The sequence below is a fragment of the Ostrinia nubilalis genome, chromosome 28 (genome assembly GCF_963855985.1).
Source record: "Ostrinia nubilalis chromosome 28, ilOstNubi1.1, whole genome shotgun sequence".
Classification (NCBI taxonomy): domain Eukaryota; kingdom Metazoa; phylum Arthropoda; class Insecta; order Lepidoptera; family Crambidae; genus Ostrinia; species Ostrinia nubilalis.
The window spans coordinates 1669173-1690978 of NC_087115.1; the positions used below are offsets into that span (position 1 = coordinate 1669173).

Genomic DNA, 21806 nt, shown 5'->3' on the forward strand with positions numbered 1-21806 from the left:
ATGGGTGCTAGCTTAACGGATATACTACTTATATACTTTTTTTTTTTTTTTAAATACATACATATTATACATAGTAACACCCAGACCCGTCACAGAAATTAAAATTCATCATTTCAATTTCTGCCCGGCCGGGAATCGAACCCGGGACCTCTCGGCATAGTAGTCCGTTCTGAACCATTACACCAAACGGCCGACAACCGTAACCGACAACCATAACCGAAACTACATATCCATACCATCCCTAGTGTGAGAAGGTCTATCAGTAGGTGGACCGAAGGACCGGTTGTTATGTAAATCCTTGAGGAGGCCTTAGGGCCAGTTTTTTGATTCATAGTTAAAATAACAAATTGTTAAATTTTGCTACTAATGGTTAAATATTAACAAAATGTTAACTAATAGTTAAAAAATGTACTAAAAGTCAAGCTAACCATTGTTCAAAAACATTTTTTTCTGATATTTAACTACTTGTCATTTGACATCTGTCAAATTTGACCATTGGTTATTTTAACTACGAATCAAAAAACCGGACCTTAGTCCAGCAGTGGACGTCATTTGGCTCGTGACGGCACGGCAAGGGATTTTTAGGTGGCGAACAATAGTGTACTTTTTAGCTTAAACGCTACGGTTACCATTTCAATGTAGACTGCCACTTCAGTATTCCTAAGCATGCCGTGACTTGCTGAAACTATTAAAATTGTAATTTCAACCAAAGCATTAAAACCATAAAGTACATTATTATTCGTCACCTGAAAATCCCTTGTCGTGCCATCCCAATAATGAAAGAATTAAATATTACCATGAACATCACACAAGGACAAAAAAGATATACAGAAAAATCCCTAAAACGACCCTGCAAGGATTCGAATCTTCTTAAATACTCACTCTTTATAGTAGGCACGACGTAATAGTTGTTATGCGCGGACGCATCGCTCTGCAAACTCATTCCCAGTCGCCTGACTCGAAGCACTTCCGCGAATACGAACCCCATGAACCTGGACATAAGGTACAAATTCGTTTAACAGCAAATTAAGTAACATTGGTGATTGATAAGGCTGCTTTTCCGTAAACAAAGGGTGTCAACGGCAAAAATAGGGTAGATGAAACAAAATTAATATTCCTCTGGAATAGAGCAACAACCACGAGCTGTCAAATGAAACCGATTTTGAATGACACTGGATAACATTTGTGTGTCAGTGTCATGATTATTTCACTGTTTTGTATAATAAATCAATCACTGAACCGGTCACCACTTTTCTGAAGCACTATTTCTCATAAACATCCACGATTTCATTCACGTAAAATCTGAAATGTCACATAATAATGCCTCTGAACTGTCAAATAGTTTCAAAATCTTATTCTACCGTTTAGTCGGCGTGATTAATATACATACCTCCACAAAATGACAGCTCTCTAGTGCCAGTAGTTTCTAAGTAAACCCTCTGATAGACAGACAGACATATCGAAACTATAAGGGTTCCTTGTCAGGACTACGGAACCCTAAAAACGTTTCTGTTTGTAACATCTCGCTCGCTCAGTTATTTGTTGCTCTATTCCGTTATTATTATTAACCTTATGGGACGAAATGAATGATAGTATTCAATCTAGTACAGCAGGCCGCTACCAATCGATCAACATGGAAAGCATTGGGGGAAGCCTATGTTCAGCAGTGGACGTCCTGTGGCTGAAATGATGATGATGATGTTGAATCTAAAGCCTGGTCCGTGAGCACGTAGAATCCCGTCCAATGACCCCGAGCTGCCCATCCTTGTCGCTCGCACGTAATTATGTTGCTGTCGCGCTCGCACACTCACTGCGGGCGCCCGTCGCACAGTCGCGACAGCAATATAATTACGCGCGAGCGATAAGGATGGGTAGCTTGGGGTCATTGGACGGGATTCTACGTGCTCACGAACCAGGCTTTAGTACAAGTTACCTCCTCACAAGCCGTCCGCGTCGCGGCGATAACCGGACGTCCGCGTCCGGTACATGCTCCACGGACACCCGGACTTCTCCGGACCGGGTGTACACGGGAAACGCGGGGATCTGGAGACTGGGGACAAAGGTTTTTAATTTGTCAGTATTATAATTAGTCATTTCTCAAGAGCTCGACTCTCATTCGTTACACATCGAGCGGTTTCGCACTACGTCTGAACGGTTTGATCCGAATCCATTAAAATATTTATTCTTTCATGTCATATGCGAACTTAAAGCCACTGGAAATTCTCTCAGTTAACCTTATACCTAAATAAGGTCCGGAGTAGTCGTAGAACTATTTACAATATAGTAGTTTACGCACTAGACTTTCTGTCATCCAATTTCTCCAGTTAGGTTTCTAGATCCGTATTTTAAGGTGTTAGGATCAGACGTAGTGCGCAATCGCTCTTATATCGCAATTGGCCGAGTAGTGTAATCATACACATCGTGTTCAAACTTTAATACGCGTCGGGCCATTTGACTCGAGCGCAAAATCGACTACATTCGGAAGTCGGGCGAGGCGAGGCAATGTTGCTGGAAGCAAAATCGTGTCTACTTCGGCTAACTTTGGGCCTTTTCAAGGCGAGAGTGAATAGGCACTTGCAGGGCAGATAATTATGTACCATCCTAGACTGCATCTCTTAACACCAGGTGCGATTGCGGTCAAATACCTGCCTTGTCTTGCATAAAAAAAGAGTAGTGTACTGTGTAGCTGCGGTATTAAAATTTTTGTTCCCATTTTGTATACTCACTCCTCGGGCTCGCCTCTCGCCATAAATATCCTGACTGGCGTTTTGCGACGCGTGCAATCTTCTCCCGTGCGTGTTGTTATGGTATCGTTCACATTCACTCATTCATTAAACCGTTAATTCATTCATTCGTTCATTTATACTAATATTACAAAGAAGAAAGTTTCCATTGTTTGTTTCACTTGAATAAGCTCCGAAACTACTGGACCGATTTGAAAAATTTTTTCACCATTAGAATCCTACGTTATTTCTGATGAACATAGGCGGTACGAAGTTCGCCGGATTAGCTAGTTAATAAGGTAAATGGTCTTCCCAGACAGACTACCGACTTACTTTCAGACCCGTCCTCTGCCATAAGACTGTCTGTAACCTGGCTTACGCTGTGTCGCTCCTCCGTGTCTATGGTCACATTAGCGTTCTGTCCTTTATAGTCGTTCCTCCGTGTCTATGGTCGCCCCAGTCAGACTATTATAAGTACCTACTTACTTTTCAGGCTCGTCGCTCGCCATAACTACCTACCTATAGCCTGTCTCTTGCTCTGTGTTCTATGGACGCTCTTTCTTATCTATGGTCGCACCAGACAAACTTTATTATAGTCTCTAATATAGTCACTTTAAACTCACTTTTCGGGCTCATCCTTCGCCATTAGTATGCTTTGTGCTGTGGTCGCTCCTCCGTGTCTATGGTCTCCTGAGACAAACTATAATGTATGTAGACTATAATAAGTATAATATACTCACTCCTCAGGTTCGTCCCTCGCCATAAGTATCCCTATGGCCTGGCTAGCGTTTTGCGGCGCGTGCAGTCTTCTTCCCCTCGTGTTGTATCGTTCAGGAAGCGCGCACCATAGCTTTGACACTATGGCGGACAGCATGTTGCGAGCCAAAGCATTCTGTGGTCTATGGACGCTCGGTCTGTGTCTATGGTCTCCCCAGACAGAGTATATATTAACTTCTCAGGTTCGTCCCTAAGGATGCTCTGTGCTCTATGGACGCCCGATTAGTATCTATGGTCGCACTAGCGTTCTGTGCTGTATGGACGCTAGGTGTCTATGGTCTCCCAAGGCGACTATTATAAGCACCTACTGATTTTTCAGGCTTGTCTCTCGTCACAAGTATACCTATGCCTTGGCTCTTGCTCTATGGACTTTCCTCCGTGTTTATGGACGCACTAGCGTTGTGCTCTGTAGTCGCTTCTACATGTCTATGGTCGCACCATACAGATTTTGTCATATGGATTTGATGAGTGCTACTGACAACGCCACTCTTGTGGCGGAGTTTTGGGCTGACACTGTGTAGGTTTGTTGTCGACACGAAAAGAAGAAGATACAGATTATATTGTAGTATAATACAGTAGTTTATTATAGTTATACTTACTCTTCATCTCTCGCCATAAGTAAGCCAATAGCTTGGCTAGCTCCTTCGTGTCTTTGGTCGCACCAGACAAACTATATTATAGTCACTATAAACTCACTTTTCGGGTTCATTCTTTTCCATTAGTATGCTTTGTGTTATGGTCGCTCCTCCGTGTCTATGGTCTCCTGAGACAAACTATAATGTATGTAGACTATAATAGGTATAATATACTCACTCTTCGGGTTCATCCCTCGCCATCAGTATCCCTATGGCCTGGCTAGCGTTTTGCGGCGCGTGCAGTCTTCTTCCCCTCGTGTTGTATCGTTCAGGAAGCGCGCACCATAGCTTTGACAATATGGCGGACAGCATGTTGCGAGCCAGAGCATTCTGTGGTCTATGGACGCCCGCTCTGTGTCTATGGTCTCCCCAGACAGAGTATATATTAACTTCTCAGGTTCGTCCCTAAGGATGCTCTGTGCTCTATAAACGCTCCTCCGGGTCTATGGTCGCACTTGCATTCTGTGCTCTATGGACGCTTGGTCAGCGTCTATGGTCTCCCCAGACAGACTACCTACTTACTTTTCAGACTCGTCTCTCGCCAAAAAGATGTTCTGTGCTCTATGGACGCCCGCTTAGTGTCTATGGTCGCACTTGCGTTCTGTGCTCTATGGACGCTTATTAGGTGTCTATGGTCTCCCCAGACAGGTTACCTACTTACTTTTCAGACTCGTCTCTCGCCATAAGGATATTCTAAGCTCTATGGCCGCTCTTTCCGTGTCTATAGTCGCGCCTGACAATTTATTACTCTCTAATGTAGTAGTTTATTATATAGTCTGGCCTGCAAGCATGTAGAATTTTGTCCAATGACCCCAAGCTACCCATCCTTATCGCTCGCGTGTAATTATGTTACTATCGCGCTCGCACAATCACTGCGGGCGCCCGTCGCACAGTCGCGACAGCAATATAATTACACGCGAGCGATAAGGATGGGTAGCTTGGGGTCATTGGACAAAATTCTACGTGCTCGCAGACCGGGCTTTAGTATACTCACTCCTCGGGCTCATCCCTCGCCATAAGTATCCCTATGGCCTGGCTAGCGTTTTGCGGCGCGTGCAGTCTTCTTCCCCTCGTGTTGTATCGTTCAGGAAGCGCGCACCATAGCTTTGACACTATGGCGGACAGCATGTTGCGAGCCAAAGCATTCTGTGGTCTATGGACGCTCGGTCTGTGTCTATGGTCTCCCCAGACAGAGTATATATTAACTTCTCAGGTTCGTCCCTAAGGATGCTCTGTGCTCTATGGACGCCCGATTAGTATCTATGGTCGCACTAGCGTTCTGTGCTCTATGGACGCTTGGTCAGTGTCTATGGTCTCCCCAGACAAGCTATATACTTACTTCCCAAGCTCGTATGTCGCCAGAAGGACGGATCTGTGCTCTATGGACGCCCACTTAGTGTCTATGGTCGCACTTGCGTTCTGTGCTCTATGGACGCTCGTTTGGAGTTTATTATCTCCCCAAATAGGCTATATACTTACTTCTGAAGCTCGTGTGTCACCAAAAGTATGCTCTGTGCTCTATAGACGATCGCTCTGTGCTCTATGGTCGCTCCTCCATGTCTATGATCTCCCCAGACTATATGTATGTATACTCACTTCTCAGGCTCATCTCTTGCCATAAGTTTGCCTGCCGTTCAGTGCTCTATGGTCGCTCCTCTGTATCTATGGTCACGTCATACAGACTAAATTAGAGTCTATAGTTTAATATAGTCACTATATACTTACTCTTCGGGTTCGTCCCTCGCCATCAGTATCCCTATAGCTTGGCTAGCGTTTTGCGGCGCGTGCAGTCTTCTTCCCCTCGTGTTGTATCGTTCAGGAAGCGCGCACCACAGCTTTGACACTATGGCGTATAGCATGTTGCGTTTGGTTCCTGAAATAATACGAATTGGTTATTGGTTTATTACCTTTTTGACATTTAGAGGTTAGAACTTGAGGTGTTTACTTCGATTCCCAGGTAGTACACCACTTTGTATATAAAAAAAATGTATTTTTTTTTGTTCTGTTTTTGGTACGACGTATTAAAAGAAATTATTCGAACGACTGAGATTCTGCTCCAAATTAATTTGAATGCGCCTAGATTCCCAAAAGTCCCAAATATAGCTTGCGTAAATATACTCAATATCAAATAAACCGCACCTTCCGCAAAGCGAACTTTAACGATTTTTTTCTGACACAATCATGGTGCCCCAGCAATATTGGTGTTATTTGAAAGCCCAATAAATATCCTTTAAGAAAAACACATTTAATTTCTTAATAAATGATTAACATATACCATAAATGTGACTTGAAAAAATACCTCACTTTGGGCCCACCTCTAGGATCAATTAGACCAATTTGTATGGTTATAAAACCAAATAATGACCTCACGTGTCCTCTTTAACAGATGGATAGCGATTAATCCCAACTTAACAGTTTTATAGCCATAAAAGTTGGCTCAAGCGTAACTACCTACCTATTTTTTGAAAAAGTGACTCTGGATCCTTCTAAAGACACATTTTTGGGGTAAAAACCTTTCCTTTGATGAAATGAAGGTTAGAAATAGGCTTTTAAATGGTGCCAATATTGGTGGGAAGTGGGGATGCATACGTGTGAAAATGCTTGTCGCGGGAGGTGCGATTTATTTGATGTCGAGTGTATATTTTTTTTATAAACTGTGATCTAAGACACCCCACAGACTAAAGACTATTATTTATTTATTTATTATTTATTTATTACACCGATTTGGTACAAATCCTCATACAAATGACAAGCCAACGACGGGTCTGTAATCAAAGGCTAATCCTTTTCAATATGAAAAATGTGATTCGCAGTCGTCGTCGTTTCAGCCAAATGACGTCCACTGCTGGACAAAGGCCTCCCCCAAGGTTTTCCACAATGAACGGTCCTGCGCTGCCCGCATCCAGAATTGCTAAAATCAAGTGTCAGTGGGCGGGGCACATAGCTCGTAGAGACGATGGCCGTTGGGGCAGGAAAGTTCTCGAGTGGCGACCACGGGCTGGAAGACGTAGCGTGGGCAGGCCTCCTACTAGGTGAACCGACGGTCTAGTAAAGGTCGCGGAAAATGTGATTCAATAAAAGAAAATAGAAATACACAAACTCATACCTTTCTTAGCTTCGTTCTTGTTCTTCGCAGGTTTCTTCTCAGCAGCGGGGTCTATTTCCGAGTCGCTCGTATCCACCACTGGCTGGCAGTCCGTGAACGCAGACGCGGTCTGGACGAGGAAAAATGGAACTTATTGCAAGCAGATAAGGTTCAACATTTCAAGTTTTTTTTTATACACAACGAGGAAGCTCTTGGCCTGTATCTCGCCTGATGGTAAGTGACGATCAGGCCGAAGGTGGAAGCGAGCTTCACCCGGAATCCTCAACCAGAGGAACTGGCTATCTTACCTCTAACTGCCGGAACACGACAATGCTGTTAACATTGTTGTTATGGCGACAGACTTAGGTAAGATGGTGGTAGCTAGCCAGGCGGACTTAGAACAAGCCCTACCACCAACCAAACCGAACAGAAAAATCTGTCCCCACTGGGAATCGAACCCGGGACCTCTGCGTCTGAAGCAGGTGGTCTTACCACTAGACCACAGAGGCGGTTAAGTCAAGTGTTTTAAGTTAGTTAGTAGTCTGTAAAGGCAGACGCCGTCTAGGGAAAAACAGACACAGTTATAAAAAGTTTAATGTTTCAGCTACATTACTCGCTTCGACGCTTCCACGAAGCCTTCGTAGAAGTTAACTGAAGTTCGAAGTACATATCCACACTCTTGCGACCTCACGAAAAACCCAGTCTGTCGGAGGCCACATTCAAGTAGTAGTTGCCGTTGCAATGCACTCTCGCTTGCAATAACAAGTTTCACCATATCACGCTCTTATTAGCCCTAGTAAGGCACTGAGACAGTTGGACGGTATAGTTCGCACTAAAAGAGTTGAGGCCATCAATACAAGCAATGATTTGTATCTGTATACGCTGTCAGGTGACGTCTTGCGTGACAAGTGTTTTCTGTCACGCTTGCAAACATTTAATAAGAGCGACGTCACTAGGATATTCGATATTTACTTATTAAACTAGAATGTCTAATGTGTTGTTTGTATTCGCCTCAATTTTCGTTGAGCGATCTACACTCGACGTCAAATAAATCGCACCTCCCGCGACAAGCATTTTCAAACGTATGCATCCCCACTTCCCACCAATATTGACACCATTTGAAAGCCTAGTTCTAAACTTCATTTTATTAAAGGAAAGGGGTTTACCTCAAAAATGTGTCTTTAGAAGGATCCAGAGTCACTTCTTCAAAAAATAGGTAGTTACGCTTGAGCCAACTTTTATGGCTATAAAACTGTTAAGTTGGGATTAATCGCTACCCATCTGTTAAAGAGGACACGTGTGATCATTATTTGGTTTTATAACCATAGGTCTAATTGATCCCAGAGGTGAGCCCAAAGTGAGGTCTTTTTTCAAGTCACATTTATGGTATATGTTAATCATTTATTAAGAAATTAAATGTGTTTTTCTTTAAGGATATTTATTGAGCTTTCAAATAACACCAATATTGTTGAGGCACCATGATTGTGTCAGAAGAAAATCTTTAAAGTTCGCGTCGCGGAAGGTGCGGTTTATTTGATGTTGAGTATATATTAAGATTTCTAGAAGGCGCTGGATACATATCCCTACCAACCGGCCAATATGGCAATCATTGGGGGAGGCCTATGTTCAGCAGTGGACGTCATGTGGCTGAAATGATGATGAACACTCACCCGTTTGAAGTAGTACTGCCTTCGTTTAGTAGTTCCGGGGCGCGCGTCTCCATTGTCTGTTAACTCGCCCAACAGTGGGTTTGGGGCTTCCAAATCAGCTGCTTTGAAGTTCTCCTTGCCTGAAAATTTTGGACAAAATTATCTTCATCGCAAAATTCAGTGTTTTTGAGTAAGTTGTAACTTAAAATTATGGTCAATTAGCTGTGCCCGCGACTTCGAATGGTTTGAATAATATTTCCCGTTTTTGCAACATTTTTCTTCACTGCTCCGTCTCTATTGGCTGTAGGGTGATGTTATATAGCTTAAAGCCTTCCTCGATAAATGGGCTATCCAACACAAAAAGATATTTACAAATCAGACCAGTAGTTCCAGAACTAATCTCTGGAGAATAGCTCGAGCGTGACAGAAGTTCACTCTTATATAAGTAAAAGCATTAATAAAAATCAAACGTGGTCGCGCCAAGCAAAGGGCCCAAAAGATAAGGAGACATGTAAAGTGCCCCATAAGGGCTACCTTTTCTTTTTTTATTATTTTCTATTGACGTTCATAAGTGCCACTTGTGGTCTAAACTGAATAAATATTTTTGATTTTGATTTTTTATTTTGATTTTCAAACTTGGCGGCGCACTGTGGCAGACGAGGCGAAGAAGATCGGCAAGACTTGGAGCGAGATCAAACGCGAAGCTCAAGACCGAACGCGATGGAGGACTGTTGTGGACGCCCTCTGCCCCATCTAGGGGACATAGGTCCTTTATAGTCTGGTCTGCGAGCACGTAAAATTTTGTCCAATGACCCCAAGCTACCCATCCTTATCGCTCGCGCGTAATTATGTTGCTGTCGCGCTCGCACACTCACTGCGGGCGCCCGTCGCACAGTCGCGACAGCAATATAATTACGCGCGAGCGATAAGGATGGGTAGCTTGGGGTCATTGGACAAAATTCTACGTGCTCACAGACCAGGCTTTAGGGGTCATAGGTCCTTAGGTCAAGTAAGTCATTAATAAAAATAAATAATTAAACATTACCTATAGGCATCAACTGGTTGTCAAGTTCTCCCGACTTGTGTAGAATGCGGCACGCTTGAAGCGCCACCATACGGCGGGCTAGCACTCGGCTCGGCATCGGGTGGCCCTGAAGGATACACAGAAGTATATTTATTTAATTTATTTAATAGGACACCTAACAAGACATACACTAAAAACAATATTTAGATAGAAAATAAAGAAAGAAAGAAACATTTATTACGATGAACGTCACTTATACATGACAGGGAACGTAATACAGAAAAAAGACAGAAATAGCACATAAATATTACAAGGAAATAAAAAGTGAACTGAGCAGTGCTATCCTGTCGCAACAGCGATGCCCATCGCAATGGGACTCCACTCAGCATTTATGAGGTCGTCTGTCCACCTGTATTAGTCTACGTACTCACCACGATATTATACTTGACAGGACAGTTGAGAGGGAGTCTGAGGGTGCAAATGAAGGCTTTCCCAGTAGGCAATTGGACCTCTTCTGTCTAAAGCCTGGTCTGTGAGCACGTAGAATTTTGTCCAATGACCCCAAGCTACCCATCCTTATCGCTCGCGCGTAATTATGTTGCTGTCGCGCTCGCACACTCACTGCTGCCACCCGTCGCACAGTCGCGACAGCAATATAATTACGCGCGAGCGATAAGAATGGGTAGCTTGGGGTCATTGGACGAAATTCTAACTGCTCGGCGACCGGACTTTAGTCGCGATATAGTCTAAGTACTCACCACGATGTTATACTTGACAGGACAATTCAGAGGGAGCCTGAGGGTGCAAATGAAGGCCCTCCCGGTTGGCAGTGTGACCTCCTCCGTCCACCACTGAGGTGCGAGACGAGTGAAGGTGTCCGATGGTAGCTTGCCGCAGTATCTGTGGGTGATATTTACATTTTTTTTATCCACAACTAGCAAGCTTTTGGCCTGTATCTCACTTGATGGTAAGTGACGATCAGGCCGAAGGTGGAAGCGAGCTTCACCCGGAATCCTCAACCAGAGGAACTGGCTATCTTACCTCTAACTACCGGAACACAACAATGCTGTTAACATTGTTGTTATGGCGACAGACTTAGGTAAGATGGTGGTAGCTAGCCAGGCGGACTTAGAACAAGCCCTACCACCAACCAAACCGAACAGAAAAATCTGACCCCACTGGGAATCGAACCCGGGACCTCTGCGTCTGAAGCAGGTGGTCTTACCACTAGACCACAGAGGCGGTTATATGTGTGTAAGATAGATGTAATACACTCAGCATCAAATAAACCGCACCTCCCGCGACGCGAACTTTTTCGCGATTTTCTTCCGACACAATAATGGTGCCCCAACAATATTGGTGTTATTTGAAAGCCCAATAAATAAACTTAAAGAAAAACACATTTTTTATAAACAATTAACAGGTACCATAAATGTGACTTGAAACAAGGCCTCACTTGGGGCTCACCTCTGGGACCAATTAGACCAATTTTTGTGGTTATAAAACCAAATAATGATCTTACGTGTCCTTTTTAACAGATGGATAGCGATTAATCCCAATTTAACAGTTTTATAGCCAAAGTTTGCTCAAGTGTACCTACCTGTCGCTCTAAGAAGAGACTTTCCTTTAATGAAATGAAGTTTAGAATTAGGCTTTTAAATGGTACCAATGTTGGTGGGAAGTGGGGATGCATCTTTTGAAAAGTGCTTGTTGCGGGAGGTGCGATTTATTTGATGCCGAGTGTATGTTTGGAAAGATTATTCTACATTGTGTAGTCTACATAAGGCCTGGTTCTAACAATAAAGTTAGCGGAATTGAGCAACAAAGGACTGAGCGAGCGAGATGTCATTAGCAGCAACACTGTGTGATAAAAAGAGATGCGAGATAATGACGGATGCGGTTTGACAAGTGTGAGTGATTTAGTAAAAGTTGGGGATATAACATAGGTAGGTGTGAATCATGGGCTTGAGATTGTGTGTAACAAAAGTGTGTGACAAGATGTGTACTGTGTAACACAGGTGTGCTATGACTTCTTTATAATTTATTACGATATTAACGGAATCCATGGCAATATCAATTTAGTTTCTAAAACTCACCTATTTATCAACGCGATCGCCGAATTCAAATCAACACTAGCAATATCATCAACAGTCTTCTTACTATCATTTTCTAGCTTACTATCACTGTCGTTTTTAGCACTATCACTTATATTTACAACACACGGACACTCAACACTGACGCTCGTTTTCATATTACTACATCTATTGCAGAATAAATTATCCGTTCTTAAACTATCTTTTATATTTTCACACACCTTACTATCTTTTCCCGGACTATCATTTTCGTTTTCACAGTTCGAACAAATAATTTGAGTATCACAACCGTCTGTTTTCACTTTGGCATTTTCGCTTATTTTCAAATCGCTCAGTTTGTCCACACTACTATCAATTTCATTTTCACTTGAAACGTTAGTCCGTTGCACGCTTTCTATCGCCCTTATTAGACTATCATTCCCGTTTTCACATGTTTTAGCCTCTTTACGACTATCATCTCTGTTTCCATTCTTTTTTTTATTTTCAATGGGTTTTTCCTTGCCATTTTGAGTGGAGTTTTTAGTATCTTTGTTTTTATTACTATTATTGGCTTCGTTGGTGATATTGTCTTTGGATGTCGCTTCTTGGGGTGTATAAGGTTTGATGGCGAGGTTGAAGACATCGGCATGGTCTTCCTCGCTCTGAGGAGGTTCATCTTGAACGCCGCACCCGCATTTTCTGCTTATGATCTGGAAAAGGACATAGGAATTGAGTTTTTATGAAAATTGAACATTATTTAAGCTGATACATTTTTGTTTTAGTAATGTGCAACTCATAGCCACGATAGCCCAACGGTGAACTGGTCGGACTGGCCGACTCGAGATCCGAGGAACGCGGGTTCGAATCCCACCGCCGCTCGACTATTGTGGTGAGCCCACTCGTAACACAAGCTTATTTAGCTTAACACGAGGAGCTAACAGGACTATTAGTAATTTGTACAATACAAATTGCTAATAACCTTTTAAAAAATCTTCAAATAAATTCAAATCGACTTTTCAAATTCGGTCTAATCACAACTAACACAAGGTTCATAAATAATTTTCTCATAATATTTACAATGACAAGCAATAGCGAGTGTGCAGGTATATCATTAGAACGTGGTCTCTTCCAAACAGTCTGCTGAGTTAGTTTCGACGTATCTTCTCAGTACTTGCCATTTATGTTTGTCTTGAAGCGCTGGTAGGGCAGGATAGGTAGGTAGATAGGATAAGGAAGGAGACATAAGTATTATGTATAAGAGTCCATTATTGACTAACTACTTTAAAAAGAGAAATATTTTGAACTAGCGGCCGCCCGCGACTTCGTACGCGTGTCCCGTTTTACCCCCTTCATCTATCTTACGCGGTTTAGATTTTTTCATACAAATGTTTTTTCCCGCTAACTCCCGTTCCCGTGGGAATTTTGCAATATCCTGTTGTAACTAAGCTTTAAGTTTACTAAGGTACCTGCGTGCCAAATTTCAAGCGTCTAACTTAAGCGGTTTAGATTTTTCATACAAAAGAATTTTCCCGCTTATTCCCGTTCCCGTGGGAATTTCGGGTATTCCTTTCTTAGTGCACCTCTACGGTACCTAAGCTACGTCCATTCCAAATTTCAAGTGCCTACGTTTAGCCGGTTAGGCTGTGCGTTGATATGTCAGTCAGTCAGTCAGTTTCTCCTTTTAAATATTTAGATATTAAAAATAAAGACATTTCATTTCACAATGGGACGTAGATTTTTCGCACCTGTTTCACTAATATTACCTGATCAATCTCCCTATAAGCGGCCAGGTTGTGTATCAGCTCGTCGGTAGCGTTGCCCTCACCACAGCACAGCACGCCGCAAGCGGAGCGAGTCGCTCTCGCCCGCCCGCGGCATAGGCCGTAGGATCGGTACCAACCAGGTAGGATGCGGGGCGTGATAAAATCTTATCGATGATTTTAGACGATAAATGTATGGGCTTGTCGCGTTAAATCGATAAAATGGCGTGATAAACGCTTATCGCGGCGCGCATCCTATGCCTCCTGATAGGGTCACTGGAGACCTGACGCGGTAGTCGCATAGCAAGAGATTTTGGAATCTCTAATCAATCTCTAATCGCGTCTTTAAATAGTTTATTCAGTACATAGGCCCTTTCCAGGGCACTTATACGTATAATTATATTGCTGTCGCGACTGTGCGACGGGCGCCCGCAGGGAGTGTGCGAGCGCGACAGCAACATAATTACGCGCGAGCGATAAGGATGGGTAGCTTGGGGTCATTGCTCAAAATTCTACGTGCTCGCGGACCAGACTATACTATGTAAAATCATCAATCAAACTTCTAATGCTCGTAACTCAGTTCAGACTGAGTTTAGAGGTATAAATGTCGTAGTAAGTTTGGTTTATTACACTATTTTGTAACCAAAAAACATGGATTGGTCGACGGCCGCGCGAAAAAAAAAAGACGCCAATTTCTGGCATTGTCTTTTAATAAAGACATTTCATTTCACAATGGGACGTAGATTTTTCGCATTTGTTTCACTAATATTACCTGATCAATCTCCCTGTAGGTGGCCAGGTTGTGTATCAGCTCGTCGGTAGCGTTGCCCTCACCACAGCACAGCACGCCGCAAGCGGACCGAGTAGCCCTCGCCCGCCCGCGGCATAGGCCGTAGGATCGGTACCAACCAGGTAGGATGCGGGGCGTGATAAAATCTTATCGATGATTTTAGACGACAAATGTATGGACTTGTCGCGTAAAATCGATAAAATGGCGTGATAAACGCTTATCGCGGCGCGCATCCTATGCCTACTGATAGGGTCACTGGAGACGACGGGGTAGTCGCATAGCAAGAGATTTTGGAATCTCTAATCAATCTCTAATCGCGTCAAAGTTAAATAGTTTATTCTGTACATAGACGTCGCCAAGGGCCGTCGGAAGCCTCCATGCCAATTCAAAGTCAAAATGCCGTGCCATTTTAAACCGTATGACATAAAAATAAGGGTTGGATTTTAAATTTGTTCTTGGTCTCTCTCTCTTTACCGCTCGCCAGTCTAGCCTCGACCTCGCCAGGAATTTGGCACCCCTGGCGATTGACAGGACCTTACTCTACAGTGGCGCCATCTTGATGAGTGCAAATGCGATAGTTCTCGTACCACTTTAGCGCTCACCAGTTGGTGCCACTGTCTTCGCTACTAGCAAGTGACAGGACCTTACTCTACAGTGGCGCTAACTGGTGAGCGCTAAAACGATAGCCCTCATTGGAACAAGGTTGCGTTGTCAACTTTTTGGCCAATTTGGGTGTCACGGACTATTTGACGCTGACCTATATTATGTATATTACCTGATCAATTTCCCTGTAAGTGGCCAGGTTGTGTATCAGCTCGTATTATTTTCTTCTTGGCCGCTTCGCCGTCAGCCAGGCTAAAGCCCGGTCTGTGAGCACGTAGAATTTAGTCCAATGACCCCAACCCATCCTTATGCTCGCGCGTAATTGTACTGCTGTCGCTACTGTGCGACGGGCGCCCGCAGTGAGTGTGCGAGCGCGACAGCAACATAATTACGCGCGAGCGATAAGGATGGGTAGCTTGGGGTCATTGGACAAAATTCTACGTGCTCGCGGACCAGACTATAGTCTACTACAACTACCCACATATTAGCATTTATTACCTGATCAATCTCCCTGTAAGTGGCCAGGTTGTGTATCAGCTCGTCGGTAGCGTTGCCCTCACCACAGCACAGCACGCCGCAAGCGGAGCGAGTCGCTCTCGCCCGCCCGCGGCATAGGCCGTAGGATCGATACCTGATAGGGTCACTGGAGACGACGGGGTAGTCGCATAGCAAAAGATTTTGGAATCTCTGATCAATCTCTAATCGCGTCAAATTTAAATAGTTTATTCTGTACATAGACGTCGCCAAGGGCCGTCGGAAGCTTCCGTGCAAAGTCAAAGTCAAAATGCTTTTTCATGGACTATAAAAAATACTTACATAATTATGTCACCCGGCGGAGCTGTCAAGCGCTAGAAGTATAGATGACTTACACTGAACTGTCCCGCCAAACTCATTGACAGGGGGGCGCCACCATCGTTCAACTATGGTTTCCAACATGGCGAAAATCCGAACCAGCTATCCGGTGTTGACGGTGGCGCCCCCTGTCAATGTCACGGGTGGGACAGTTCACTGTAGTGGCCAGGTTGTGTTTTAGCTCGTATTATTTTCTTCTTGGCCGCTTCGCCGTCAGCCAGGCTAAAGCCCGGTCCGTGAGCACGTAGAATTTCGTCCAATGACCCCAAGCTACCCATCCTTATCGCTCGCGACCGGAAGTTACCCACATATTAGCATATATTACCTGATCAATCTCTCTGTAAGTGGCCAGGTTGTGTATCAGCTCGTCGGTAGCGTTGCCCTCACCACAGCACAGCACGCCGCAAGCGGACCGAGTAGCCCTCGCCCGCCCGCGGCATAGGCCGTAGGATCGGTACCAACCAGGTAGGATGCGGGGCGTGATAAAATCTTATCGATGATTTTAGACGACAAATGTATGGGCTTATCGCGTTAAATCGATAAAATGGCGCGATAAACGCTTATCGCGGCGCGCATCCTATGCCTACTGAGAGGGTCACTTGAGACGACGGGGTAGTCGCATAGCAAGAGATTCCAAGCGTCGCCAAGGGCCGTCGGAAGACTCCGTGCAAAGTCAAAGTCAAAATGCTTTTTCATGGACTATTAAAAATACTTACATATTATGTCATCGGGCAGAGCTGTCAAGCGCTAGAAGTCGATCGTAGTAGTTTGACAGTGCTCGCGACGATTTTTGTAATTTTCAACTTTGGCGTGCCATTTCAAACCGTATGCCATAAAAATTAGGGTTGGATTTAAATTTTTTTCTTCTTGGTCTCTTCACCTCGCCAGCCAGTTCGACCTCGCCAGGAATTGCTGCCATCTACCCAATGAGGGCTATCGTTTTTATACTCAACAGTTGGCACCCCTGGCGATTGACAGGACCTTACTCTACAATGGCGCCATCTTGATGAGTGCAAATGCGATAATCCTCCTACCACTTTCGCGCTCACCAGTTGGTGCCACTGTCTTCGCTACTAGCAAGTGACAGGACCTTACTCTACAGTGGCGCTAACTGTGGAGCGCTAAAACGATAGCCCTCATTACGCGCGAGCGATAAGGATGGGTAGCTTGGGGTCATTGGACAAAATTCTACGTGCTCGCGGACCAGACTATAGTCTACTACAACTACCCACATATTAGCATAGATATTACCTGATCAATCTCCCTGTAAGTGGCCAGGTTGTGTATCAGCTCGTCGGTAGCGTTGCCCTCACCACAGCACAGCACGCCGCAAGCGGAGCGAGTCGCTCTCGCCCGCCCGCGGCATAGGCCGTAGGATCGGTACCAACCAGCTAGGATGCGGGGCGTGATAAAATCTTATCGATGATTTTAGACGCCAAATGTATGGGCTTGTCGCGTTAATCGATAAAATGGATAAAATGGCGTGATAAACGCTTATCGCGGCGCGCATCCTATGCCTACTGATAGGGTCACTGGAGACGACGGGGTAGTCGCATAGCAAGAGATTCCAAGCGTCGCCAAGGGCCGTCGGAAGACTCCGTGCAAAGTCAAAGTCAAAATGCTTTTTTATGGACTATTAAAAATACTTACATATTATGTCATCGGGCAGAGACAGTGCTCGCGAGGATTTTTGTAATTTTCAACTTTGGCGTGCCATTTCAAACCGTATGACATAAAAATTAGGGTTGGATTTTTTTTTTTTTCTTCTTGGTCTCTTCACCTCGCCAGCCAGTTCGACCTCGCCAGGAATTGCTGCCATCTACCCAATGAGGGCTGTCGTTTTTATACTCAACAGTTGGCACCCCTGGCGATTGACAGGACCTTACTCTACAGTGGCGCCATCTTGATGAGTGCAAATGCGATAGTCCTCCTACCACTTTCGCGCTCACCAGTTGGTGCCACTGTCTTCGCTACTAGCAAGTGACAGGACCTTACTCTACAGTGGCGCTAACTGGTGAGCGCTAAAACGATAGCCCTCATTGGAACAAGGTTGCGTTGTCAACTTTTTGGCCACTTTATGGACGTTATGGACTATTTGACACTGACCTATATTATTATGTATATTACCTGATCAATCTCCCTATAAGTGGCCAGGTTGTGTATCAGCTCGTCGGTAGCGTTGCCCTCACCACAGCACAGCACGCCGCAAGCGGAGCGAGTCGCTCTCGCCCGCCCGCGGCATAGGCCGTAGGATCGGTACCAACCAGGTAGGATGCGGGGCGTGATAAAATCTTATCGATGATTTTAGACGACAAATGTATGGGCTTGTCGCGTAAAATCGATAAAATGGCGTGATAAACGCTTATCGCGGCGCGCATCCTATGCCTACTGATAGGGTCACTGGAGACGACGGGGTAGTCGCATAGCAAGAGATTTTGGAATCTCTAATCAATCTCTAATCGCGTCTTTAAATAGTTTATTCAGTACATAGGCCCTTTCCAGGGCACTTATACGTCGCCAAGGGCCGTCGGAAGACTCCATGCAAAGTCAAAGTCAAAATGCTTTTTCATGGACTATTAAAAATAGTACTTACTTATTTCACCAGGCGGAGCGGTCAATCGGTAGAAGTATAGATGACTTACACTGAACTGTCCCGCCAAACTCATTGACAGGAGGGCGCCATTATCGTTCAACTATGGTTTCCAACATGGCAAAAATCGGAACCAGCGATCCGGTGTTGACGGTAGCGCCTGTCAATGTCACGGGTGGGACAGTTCTGTAGTGGCCAGGTTGTGTTTTAGCTCGTATTATTTTCTTCTTGGTCGCTTCGCCGTCAGCCAGGCTAAAGCCCGGTCTGTGAGCACGTAGAATTTCGTCCAATGACCCCAAGCTACCCATCCTTATCGCTCGCGCGTAATTCTATTGCTGTCGCGACTGTGCGACGGGCGCCCGCAGTAAGTGTGCAAGCTTGGTAGCTTGGGGTCATTGGACGAAATTCTATCTGCTCGGCGACCGGACTTTACCAACATATTAGCATACAGTACCTGATCAATCTCCCTATAAGTGGCCAGGTTGTGTATCAGCTCGTCGGTAGCGTTGCCCTCACCACAGCACAGCACGCCGCAAGCGGAGCGAGTCGCTCTCGCCCGCCCGCGGCATAGGCCGTAGGATCGGTACCAACCAGGTAGGATGCGGGGCGTGATAAAATCTTATCGATAATTTTAGACGATAAATGTATGGGCTTGTCGCGTTAATCGATAAAATGGATAAAATGGCGTGATAAACGCTTATCGCGGCGCGCATCCTATGCCTACTGATAGGGTCACTGGAGACCTGACGGGGTAGTCGCATAGCAAGAGATTCCAAGCGTCGCCAAGGGCCGTCGGAAGACTCCGTGCAAAGTCAAAGTCAAAATGCTTTTTTATGGACTATTAAAAATACTTACTGTTAATTATGAAAAATCTAAAACGTTAAAATAACGGTATAGTTGTGGCCAATGAGTTGCTGTCATAGTGACATTGACAATTCGTCAATGTCACACGAAAATCAAACGTCAGAATATAGGGACGCGCGGAGTTGACTCCGCGCGCTTTTGTGCTAAGTGATGAATTGTATCTAAATTAAGGCAATATAATGTGAAAGTTGAGTATTCAATCTTTTATTTATGAGAATAGATCGACCGGCCTCTAATATTACATATTATGTCATCGGGCAGAGACAGTGCTCGCGAGGATTTTTGTAATTTTCAACTTTGGCGTGCCATTTCAAACCGTATGACATAAAAATTAGGGTTGGATTTAATTTTTTTCTTCTTGGTCTCTTCACCTCGCCAGCCAGTTCGACCTCACCAGGAATTGCTGCCATCTACCCAATGAGGGCTATCGTTTTTATACTCAACAGTTGGCACCCCTGGCGATTGACAGGACCTTACTCTACAGTAGCGCCATCTTGATGAGTGCAAATGCGATAGTCCTCCTACCACTTTAGCGCTCACCAGTTGGTGCCACTGTCTTCGCTACTAGCAAGTGACAGGACCTTACTCTACAGTGGCGCTAACTGGTGAGCGCTAAAACGATAGCCCTCATTGGAACAAGGTTGCGTTGTCAACTTTTTGGCCACTTTATGGTCGTTATGGACTATTTGACGCTGACCTATATTATGTATATTACCTGATCAATCTCCCTGTAAGTGGCCAGGTTGTGTATCAGCTCGTCGGTAGCGTTGCCCTCACCACAGCACAGCACGCCGCAAGCGGAGCGAGTCGCTCTCGCCCGCCCGCGGCATAGGCCGTAGGATCGGTACCAACCAGGTAGGATGCGGGCCGTGATAAAATCTTATCGATGATTTTAGACGACAAATGTATGGGCTTGTCGCGTTAATCGATAAAATGGCGTGATAAACGCTTATCGCGGCGCGCATCCTATGCCTACTGATAGGGTCACTGGAGACCTGACGGGGTAGTCGCATAGCAAGAGATTTTGGAATCTCTAATCGCGTCAAAGTTAAATAGTTTATTCTGTACATAGGCCCTTTCCAGGGCACATATACGTCGCCAAGGGCCGTCGAAAGACTCCGTGCAAAGTCAAAGTCAAAGTGCTTTTTCATGGACTATTAAAAATAGTACTTACTTATTTCACCAGGCGGAGCTATCAAGCGCTAGAAGTCTATCGTAGTAGTTTGACTGTGCTCGCGATGATTTTTCTAATTTTCAACTTTGGCGTGCCATTTCAAACCGTATGACATAAAAATTAGGGTTGGATTTAATTTTTTTTCTTCTTGGTCTCTTCACCTCGCCAGCCAGTTCGACCTCGCCAGGAATTGCTGCCATCTACCCAATGAGGGCTATCGTTTTTATACTCAACAGTTGGCACCCCTGGCGATTGACAGGACCTTACTCTACAGTGGCGCCATCTTGATGAGTGCAAATGCGATAGTCCTCCTACCACTTTAGCGCTCACCAGTTGGTGCCACTGTCTTCGCTACTAGCAAGTGACAGAACCTTACTCTACAGTGGCGCTAACTGGTGAGCGCTAAAACGATAGCCCTCATTACGCGCGAGCGATAAGGATGGGTAGCTTGGGGTCATTGGACAAAATTCTACGTGCTCGCGGACCAGACTATAGTCTACTACAACTACCCACATATTAGCATATATTACCTGATCAATCTCCCTATAAGTGGCCAGGTTGTGTATCAGCTCGTCGGTAGCGTTGCCCTCACCACAGCACAGCACGCCGCAAGCGGACCGAGTAGCCCTCGCTCGCCCGCGGCATAGGCCGTAGGATCGGTACCTGATAGGGTCACTGGAGACCTGACGGGGTAGTCGCATAGCAAGAGATTTTGGAATCTCTAATCAATCTCTAATCGCGTCAAATTTAAATACAGTAGAACGCCGATTATCCGTATTAATTGGGACCGGGGTCGATTTGGATAATCAAAAATTCGGATAATCGGACATAGACTGGTAATAAAGAAAAAGCGTGTTAAAAACGAACTGTCACACATAGAATAAACTTTATTAACTGTGTTTACAGTTCTACAATAACGCTTAGTTGAAATAGCTAGACTCCTGAGAGTTCCAACTAGTTACAACATAACAAAACAAAAATTACTTGGTTTTAATTTTTTATGTTATGATTAGGACCGATTCGGATAATTGGCGATTCGGTTAATCCGCGTTCGGATAATCGACATTCTACTGTAATTTATTCTGTACATAGGCCCTTTCCAGGGCACTTATACGTCGCCAAGGGCCGTCGGAAGACTCCGTGCAAAGTCAAAGTCAAAATGCTTTTTTATGGACTATTAAAAATACTTACATATTATGTCATCGGGC

The 21806-nt window shown here is 44.7% G+C and overlaps 1 protein-coding gene across 1 annotated transcript in view; it reads right to left on the minus strand.

Moving 5' to 3' along the window:
• Positions 1–21806, minus strand: part of LOC135085183 (endoribonuclease Dcr-1) — a 77299-nt gene that overhangs the window by 40972 nt on the left and 14521 nt on the right. Inside the window, exons 12-19 of the mRNA XM_063979936.1 lie at positions 11990–12675; positions 10652–10793; positions 9915–10020; positions 8891–9009; positions 7287–7350; positions 5861–6005; positions 1934–2050; positions 883–992 (exon numbers count right to left, since the gene is read on the minus strand). Coding sequence (XP_063836006.1) covers positions 883–992; positions 1934–2050; positions 5861–6005; positions 7287–7350; positions 8891–9009; positions 9915–10020; positions 10652–10793; positions 11990–12675 — 1489 coding nt within the window. The remainder of the gene's footprint in view (positions 1–882; positions 993–1933; positions 2051–5860; positions 6006–7286; positions 7351–8890; positions 9010–9914; positions 10021–10651; positions 10794–11989; positions 12676–21806) is intronic.